The sequence below is a fragment of the Cucumis melo genome, chromosome 11 (genome assembly GCF_025177605.1).
Source record: "Cucumis melo cultivar AY chromosome 11, USDA_Cmelo_AY_1.0, whole genome shotgun sequence".
Taxonomy (NCBI): Eukaryota; Viridiplantae; Streptophyta; class Magnoliopsida; order Cucurbitales; family Cucurbitaceae; genus Cucumis; species Cucumis melo.
In genome coordinates, this window is record NC_066867.1 from 30,517,582 (window position 1) to 30,526,794 (window position 9,213).

At 37.0% G+C, this 9,213-nt stretch overlaps 1 protein-coding gene and 1 long non-coding RNA gene across 4 annotated transcripts; one reads left to right on the forward strand and one right to left on the reverse strand.

Moving 5' to 3' along the window:
• The first annotated feature begins 21 nt into the window (after window positions 1-21).
• LOC103497767 (5-oxoprolinase 1) lies at window positions 22-4,997 on the forward strand. 2 transcript variants are annotated; one of them, XM_008460094.3, is made up of 3 exons: window positions 22-178; window positions 587-4,416; window positions 4,740-4,997. In XM_008460094.3, the coding sequence occupies exon 2, from the start codon at window positions 596-598 to the stop codon at window positions 4,391-4,393; it is 3,798 nt and encodes a 1,265-aa protein (XP_008458316.2). In that variant the 5' UTR covers window positions 22-178; window positions 587-595; the 3' UTR covers window positions 4,394-4,416; window positions 4,740-4,997. The 2 variants fall into 2 exon arrangements, with proteins under 2 accessions (XP_008458316.2, XP_050947886.1); XM_051091929.1 differs by having other exon boundaries at window positions 49-196.
• Window positions 4,998-6,868: 1,871 nt separating this feature from the next.
• LOC127151746 (uncharacterized) lies at window positions 6,869-8,151 on the reverse strand. Of its 2 annotated transcripts, XR_007824925.1 has the most exons (3): window positions 7,417-8,151; window positions 7,115-7,204; window positions 6,869-6,993 (listed from the first exon to the last, which is right to left on the reverse strand). It is a non-coding gene; the product is annotated as an uncharacterized LOC127151746 (long non-coding RNA). The 2 variants fall into 2 exon arrangements; XR_007824924.1 differs by having other exon boundaries at window positions 6,869-7,204.
• Window positions 8,152-9,213: the final 1,062 nt, after the last annotated feature.

The following is a 9,213-nucleotide window of genomic DNA, read 5'->3' on the forward strand; positions in this document are numbered from 1 at the left end:
GACGCGTCGATTCGTAAAATAAATGCAAATATTTTAAATTATTTCCTGCGCTATCTTTCTCCTTCATTCATATCTACTTCTTTTAAATGAAGTCTTGAAGGCGGAAAAGGTTGTGCGTAGTCCACTCCGTGACTCCGTAGGGCTTATTAGTTTCCGAGACATCAAGGGTATCGAACAAGTGAGTCTTTGAATTCGAGTAGGTTTCTTTTACGATTAGGCCTTCTCTATTTATGATTTGTGTGTGGGTTCATCAATGCGGACTTGAAAACTCCTCGATTTCATATTTTGATATTCACCCGTCTTTTTACTTTCATGTTGATTGCTTGTTTGATCTCTCTGTATCTGTTGACATTCTGCTTCTTTACATAAACTCTATTGCTGATGCATTTCGAAGGTCGGAAGATGTGGTGGTATGGAGTTCTTGTCCGGTTGAGGGAGACTTTTTTTTTTAAAAAAAATTTGCTGATGTGACTTTCATTGTCGATGATTAAATAAAACATGCCTTGTCATGCTCGTTTTTTAGTTGTTGAAGTGTGTAATCTGCTCTTGAGATTTGGTATCTAATTTATGTTGTTTCTGTCTTCAGGCGTCATCGATGGGAAGTAACAATGAAGAGAAACTCCGATTTTGTATTGATAGAGGAGGCACATTCACTGATGTCTATGCTGAAATTCCTGGCCGTCCAGATGGTAAAGTTTTAAAACTTTTATCTGTTGATCCGTCGAATTATGATGATGCTCCGGTTGAAGGAATTCGGAGGATACTTGAAGAATATACTGGCAAGAAAATCCCGAGGACGTCAAAAATACCTACTCAAAACATAGAGTGGATACGGATGGGAACAACTGTGGCAACTAATGCACTTCTTGAGAGAAAAGGAGAAAGAATTGCTCTATGTGTTACTAAAGGTTTTAGAGATTTGCTTCAGATTGGGAACCAGGCCCGCCCGGATATTTTTGACCTAACTGTCTCAAAACCGTCAAATCTTTACGAGGACGTCGTAGAAGTAGATGAGCGAGTCGAACTCATTCATGGCAAGGGAGATGGTAATCAAGATTCTTCTACATATGTAAAAGGAGTTTCTGGCGAGCTTATTCGCATTGTGAAGACTCTGAATGAAGAAGCTTTAAAACCGTTACTTAAGGATCTCCTGCAAAGAGGAATCGGCTGTTTGGCAGTTGTCTTAATGCATTCATACACTTACCCACAACATGAATTGGCTCTGGAGAAATTAGCTCTGAGTATGGGCTTCAAACATGTTTCTTTGTCCTCAGCTTTGACCCCTATGGTTCGAGCTGTGCCACGTGGTCTTACAGCCAGTGTGGATGCGTATTTGACTCCAGTCATCAAAGAGTACTTATCTGGATTCATGTCCAAATTTGATAAGAGCAGTGGGAAGGTTAATGTGCTATTTATGCAATCAGATGGAGGACTTGCACCTGAAAGTAGGTTTTCAGGCCACAAGGCAGTTTTATCTGGTCCTGCTGGTGGAGTTGTTGGTTACTCGCAAACACTTTTCGAGCTTGAGACCACGAAGCCTCTCATTGGGTTTGACATGGGTGGTACATCAACTGATGTTAGTCGCTATGCTGGAAGTTATGAACAGGTTCTGGAAACCCAGATTGCTGGTGCAATAATTCAAGCTCCTCAGCTTGATATCAACACTGTGGCAGCTGGTGGTGGGTCAAAATTGAAATTTCAATTTGGAGCTTTCCGCGTGGGACCTGAATCAGTGGGTGCACACCCTGGTCCAGTTTGTTATAGAAAAGGAGGTGAGCTAGCTGTTACTGATGCAAATCTAGTTTTAGGGTTTGTTATCCCTGATTTCTTCCCTTCCATCTTTGGTCCCAACGAAGATCAACCTCTAGATATTGAAGCCACAAGAGGAGAGTTTGAGAAACTTGCAACAGAAATCAATTCTTACAGAAAAAACCAAGATCCATCCTCAAAGCCTATGACAATAGAGCAGATTGCTTTGGGTTTTGTAAATGTTGCGAATGAAACTATGTGCCGCCCAATCCGACAACTGACTGAGATGAAGGGCCATGAGACAAAAAACCATGCTCTCGCTTGCTTTGGAGGTGCTGGACCTCAACATGCATGTGCTATTGCCAGGTTATTGGGTATGAAAGAGATATTTATTCATAGATTTTGTGGGATCTTAAGTGCTTATGGTATGGGACTAGCAGATGTTGTTGAAGAAGAACAGGAGCCGTACTCGGCTGTGTATTGTTCCGAGTCTTTCCTGGAGGTCTCTCGAAGAGAGGCAAGTTTACTTAAGCAAGTAAAGCATAAGCTACAGAGCCAAGGATTTAGAGAGGGAAGTATTAAAACTGAAACATATTTGAATTTGAGGTATGATGGTACAGACACTGCCATTATGGTAAAGGGCCAAAGAGCGGATAATGGAGTAGAATTCGACTTTGCAGCTGAGTTTGAGAAGCTTTTCCAACAGGAGTATGGGTTTAAGTTACAGAATAGGAATATTCTTATATGCGATATAAGAGTTCGTGGTGTAGGAGTTACAAATGTATTGAAGCCACGAGCTTTTGAAGGATTTTCAGGTGACCCTAAAATTGAAGGTCACTACAGGGTCTGCTTTGGAAATGGATGGCAGGATACACCTTTACTCAAGCTTGACAATCTAGGATTTGGTCATATCATCCCAGGGCCTGCTATCATTATGAATGGGAACAGTACAGTGATTGTCGAACCTAGCTGCAAAGCTACTGTAACTAAATATGGAAACATCAAAATTGAAATAGATTCAACCTTCTGCACAGAAAAAGTATCAGAAAAGGTTGCTGACGTCGTCCAACTATCGATTTTCAATCACCGGTTTATGGGTATAGCTGAACAAATGGGAAGGACGCTACAGAGAACTTCTATATCAACAAACATCAAGGAACGTCTAGATTTCTCTTGTGCCCTCTTTGGTCCTGATGGAGGATTAGTTGCCAATGCTCCCCATGTACCTGTGCACTTAGGAGCAATGTCCAGTACGGTTCGATGGCAAATTGACTACTGGGGTGACAATTTGAATGAGGGAGATGTATTGGTCACAAATCACCCATGTGCTGGAGGTAGTCATCTTCCTGATATAACAGTCATCACACCAGTATTTGATAATGGAAAATTGATATTCTTTGTTGCAAGTAGAGGGCACCATGCAGAGATCGGTGGCATAACTCCAGGAAGCATGCCACCATTTTCAAAATCCATCTGGGAAGAAGGAGCTGCAATAAAAGCATTCAAGCTTGTTGAAAAGGGAATATTTCAAGAGGAAGGAATTATCAAGCTCCTGCAGTTCCCTAGTTCTGACGAAGGTGTCATCCCAGGAACTCGAAGACTCCAAGATAATTTATCTGATCTTCATGCACAGGTTGCTGCAAATCACAGAGGAATTTCACTAATTAAAGAGCTTATTGTGCAATATGGTTTAAATATTGTTCAGGCTTATATGACATATGTACAACTTAATGCTGAAGAAGCAGTAAGGGAAATGCTGAAATCTGTTGCCTCTAGAGTTTCATCTAATTCAGCTAGATCTGTGGAAGGAGGCTCCATAGTAATTGAAGAAGAGGATTACATGGATGATGGTTCTGCAATTCATTTGAAACTCACAATTGATCCTAATAAAGGTGAAGCCAATTTTGATTTTAGTGGAACGAGTCCAGAAGTATATGGCAATTGGAACGCCCCAGAAGCAGTTACAGCGGCAGCAGTTATATATTGCCTCCGGTGCATGGTGGATGTCGATATTCCTCTCAACCAAGGCTGCTTGGCTCCTGTCAAGATATATATTCCACCAGGGTCATTCCTTTCCCCGAGTGAGAAGGCTGCGATTGTCGGGGGAAACGTTCTCACTTCTCAACGAATAACGGATGTCATACTGACAGCATTTCAGGCATGTGCCTGTTCTCAAGGCTGTATGAACAACCTCACTTTTGGTGACGATACATTTGGATACTATGAAACAATCGGTGGAGGAAGTGGAGCTGGTCCTTCTTGGCATGGAACAAGTGGAGTTCAATGCCATATGACCAATACTCGAATGACGGATCCTGAGATATTCGAGCAGCGATATCCTGTCCTTCTACATACATTTGCATTGAGAGAGAATAGTGGAGGAAGTGGAGTCTACAAAGGGGGTGATGGGCTCGTCAGGGAGATTGAGTTCAAGCAACCAGTTGTGGTGAGTATTCTTTCAGAGAGACGTGTCCATGCGCCGAGAGGTTTGAAAGGAGGAAAAGACGGTGCTCGTGGAGCTAATTTTCTGGTGAGGAAGGATGGAAGAAGAGTTTATCTTGGAGGCAAGAATACTGTAACAGTCAAAGCTGGGGAGATTCTTCAAATTTTAACTCCTGGTGGTGGTGGATGGGGTTGCGCTTAATGGCTTTTGGATATTTCACTTGGGTATGTAATACGCTTGGATGTTTTTATTTAGAATTGAAACACCCTAAATTAGAGCTAGTTTACAATGCTGATGTTGACAGAAACATCGAGGTCCTAATTTTACAAAAAAGGTTATTGCTTTTTAAATGTGTATTATTCACATTATTCATGGTTTTTTAGTGATATGATAGAAATGTCGATTCACCCTTCAATTTTTTATGTTGATATCAACCCATAGAAATGTGCAAATATTTACACTTTGGCTGGAATTTAATACACTTTTGCGTGCATTATGCTGCTGTCTATTGGTGTCTATAATTGGTTTATAATGTCTTTTGTAACAGGTACCATATATAAGGAAGCAGATTAAGAAGAAGGGTTCTGCTGAAAGATAAGTTTTCTTATTCAATTTACAAATAGTTCTATGACACACAAGAGTTTACGTATACTGATAAAGGAATAATTGGATCTTGGTAGGAAATGTCTAGGTTTCAATAATGTGGGCATATGGATATCAAGGAATGTTTCTTCAAAATGTAAAATAGTTGACGTTTCTGTTGAATAATAAGCCCTTCATTTTCTATTAATAGAAAATTCATGTACTTGGGGTCCATCAATGATCAAATAAACCAAGATTTGATCATGGTTATAATTTTAGAAATTACTAAGTTTTGTCATTAGTAATTATATTCACACGCGTACATATATATTAAAAAGATACAAGCCTCTTTATTAAATGTCTTCATAATTCAAGGTACACGAGAATCATAACAAACAAAACAACAGATGAATTGAACAAACAAAAGCAAAACAAAAGAAAAATAAGAACAAAGCAAACTTTAAAAAAAACTTTGCACAAGAAGCCCAAAAAACAACTAATGATCGCAAACTAAAGACTTCAAAATGGTTGGGAGGAGAACACCAAGTGAGAGCAAATAGCCAAGCAGCTTGTTGATGAAAATATATGCTCCTATGCTTCCTAAGTAGTCCTTTAAGTCTTTGAGGTAGTAACTATAACCATAATATTTGAGAAGAACTTTCTGGGGCCAAAATAATAGAAGCATCCATCAAACCTTTCATGATTCGTCAAACCTCTCAAATGAAAATAATTCCACCTTTCTCAACAATGGACTTGCTGAGCTTTGTGCAGGAAATAAAGAGATGAGCTTTGGGCAGGAAATAAAGAGATTTGTTTCTCAGTAATTAGATCCTCCTTTGTTTGAAACTAAGGTATTGAGATCATATTCTATAGGGCCTCTGGTTGACCAATTTGATGTACATGTAACTTAAAAATGCAGTTATTGGTACAAAAATATTATGGGTCATCTGGTACATATTTAAATATTGTCTAATTATTTTTAATATATATTTATTTGGAATATTTTTTAAGTTATTTTATATTTCATAGGGATCAAACAACACTAGACTTTGAGATGTTGGATATGATCCACATCAGGTTCTAGGTATATGTAATGATAACGAGCGGTACATGGATAACATACACTATATGTACGATGTACCTATTAAACCTACGTCAGTTCAAAGGTGTGCTCAAGTATAAGAGCTTGATGAATTGGAAGAAGTTGACTAGCACGTGGAAGAAATGCCTCCTGTGACACAAACATAGAGCGAGACTTGTTATGTTAGTTCCAATGATACGATGGTGTTGACATCTGGTACGAGATATTATGAATCAGGAGTTGGTCGATCGTTAAACTTCGGACCAGGATATTATAATTCACATGCAGGTCCATCGTCAAACTTCTGGCAAGGATACGATGATTGAGGGATCAATCCATCAGCTTCATACATGCATGTACACAAATGCGGTCGAGGAGAACATATCGAATATTTGTACTACGAAGTGTTTGTAGTGGTACTCGAATAACCATTTCAGAATCAACAATAAGAGAATCATGAGGACTAGAGCATCAAAATGCAGAGACGATGACAACCGTTTAGGTTGTGGGGCATGTTATGGTTTCAAATTAAAAAATTAAAAGAAAATTCTTCCATTTGAAAATGCAAAGAACAAGGTTTCATTTAATAATGAGACTTCAAATTTTTTTAAAAAAATTATGGGCAATGACTTTGCCTTCCTTACATAATATTTAAGAAACGCATTAAATTAAATCTAGATACATACATTAATATAATTGGGAGTTTTTAAGACTTACCAAATGTGGAAATTAGAAAAAAAAAAAAGTATAACGTAAAGGCTCACCAAATTGAAAGAAGAAAAACATTATTTATATAAATAGTTTGATAAGAGCATTTTTTATATAATTTTCTCCTTAAAAATATGACGGTGATAGACATTTGTCTATGCTAATACTATCATTTGATAGACTTTGACATTATGGTCTAGGATAGACTTTTATCATTTGATAGATTTACATTTTGCTATATTTGCAGTTTTTTATAAATGTTATTGCACTTAGTTTGAATCTAATTTTACATATTTACAATCATCTCTTAAAATTGATTATAGAATTAATAATTTGAGAGAAGCAATATATAATACCTCTTCGCTGTGAGATCTACAACCTCTTAAGACAACTCACGTGTAGGTCCAATCAGATCGATACCCCATCAAAGCTGAGTCAATCGCATTAACCACTCAAACATTGAGATGGAACTAAACTAATCATGCTCAAAAAGTTTCAATCCTCTTTTTTGGAGCTGAAAAATCCAAGACAAACAAATAACTAATAAGTACCTCCGACTGAAATCCAGGAAGGTCGCCTGCACGAGCCATTGCTTCTGCTTGAGCTATTCTTTGCCTGAACATCTCAGCCATCTCGTCTGCCTAGAATAGTATACAATAAATAGAATTATGAGGAGAAATTGAACGGGTGGAGGTAAAACCATAAATTTTGGAGCTCTCAGACACAATATCACATAATGGTTGAAGTCATGCTAGGGGGTAAAAGACTCGACAATCAAATATGCACACTATAACGATAAGAATTGAACGTCATAATAGTAAGAAGAGTAAAGTGCAAAAGAAAATAGAAATACCTTATGAAAAACAAGCTTTGGATTGTGAATCATGTCTCCAAGAGTAGGTTCCAATCATGTCTCCAGGAGTAAGTATCATTTTCCTGATTAACAATTCACAATTCAATTCTTCTGTGCTCGCAGTTGTTTTGCGAATGAGAGTCGGGACTAGCAGATAAATGGGAAGTTTTGTCTTTTATTTTTTTTTCTTTCTAAGACACACTCGAGTGGATTTTAGAGAAATTGGGTGGGTATTGCCTCAATACTGGTTTTAATGAAAGTGATTTTGGATTTTCATATAATCATTTTGAGGTTTGGTTTTAACCTTTTTAAACACAATTTTTATTATACCCTCCAAACTGGCTTTGAATGATTACGCCATGTTTGGATGTGGCTTTAGCCCTTTCAAAACCATCTTCAAACATCATTTTTAAGTTCAACTGTTGAGAACTGTTGTTGGAAGAGAACTTTTGTAATACTCCTGCCATTTGTCTTTAGCTACGTCGTTAGTTGATTTGTTATATGCGTTCTATGCTTTTGAACTTGAATTAGTTATTTCATTCACTTGTTATGTTTTGCTTGTAACTTTTGTTGGCAGAATTTATGCATCCTTCACCATTACTTCTAATTCCTTGGTATTGGCTTTTAGCCAAAAATAGTTATGTGTATCTATTCTTCAACATGGAATCTGTAGTTGGTTGTATATATTGAGAAAATAATCATGTAGCTCACTTTTTTTAGAATTTTTTGAGTCCCAATCTTGCATTCCTTTAGTTTGGTGATTGTATTCTCTTTATGTTTAAATGGTTTTGGTTGGAAACTTTCTTTTTATGTTTGTTGTTTTTTTTTTTTTTTTTTGCCATATATGTTTGTTAATTTGTTTTGTGTACTCATTTGTGTTTTTCTTCTAAACTAGGATTGAAGAAACTCAACTGAGATAAGTAAAGCTCTATTTGATAATTAATTAATTTTTGAAAAACTAAACCAATAAATATTGTAATAAGCCGAACAATTTTGAGAAACCCCAAAAATTAAATAATTATTACATTTTATTTATTATTGATTCCATTGAATGCACCATTTAGTAAAATATTTATGAAAACTATTACTTTTAACTTCTTTCCTAGAGAGTAATAATAGAAAGGTTTAAATAACAAAAAGAAAAAGAAAAAAAGAAAGTTGAAAGCACACAACAAAATGAAGATTTAAGGTAATCACATAAATGGTAGGGTTGCAAGGAAACGGTAAGGCTGCTTAAATCAATGGAAACCATTAGTTTGTTCGAGTTGAAACTGGTTGGTTTGGTTGTTCGGGTCGAAGGTATACGAAACCGAAAAATTTGGTCAGGTTTAGCTTGAAACACATTGGAAAACCGAAGTGATCGAAAATATATGTACAATGGTCCTTTGGTTAGATTGGTTGGGAAGTGCATTAGAACCTAAAGCCTATGGGTATGAGATTGGGTGAACACAGAACTTTGTTTTTGTTTTGTATGAAAGAAAACTTTGTAGTTTGCGGATTCCCTCTCTCCTGGTCCCGTTCGCTGGTGCACATAATAAACAGTCAATTGCGAACTGAGCTGACCAATCCAACGGTTCGAGTGGCGAGGGTTCTTAGTAAGTTCGGTTTGGTTTCAATTTTTTGTACTTTGTTAACCGAATTGCTTACACCCCTAATAAATGGGAAGAATAATTCAACACTCTATTCATTTGAATTAAAAAAATAAATAGATAAACTAACACTTTTAAGAATTCTAGATGAGTTGGATTAATTCTCTAACAAGAATTTAGTTTAATTGACGTTTGTATGTTTGAGGAC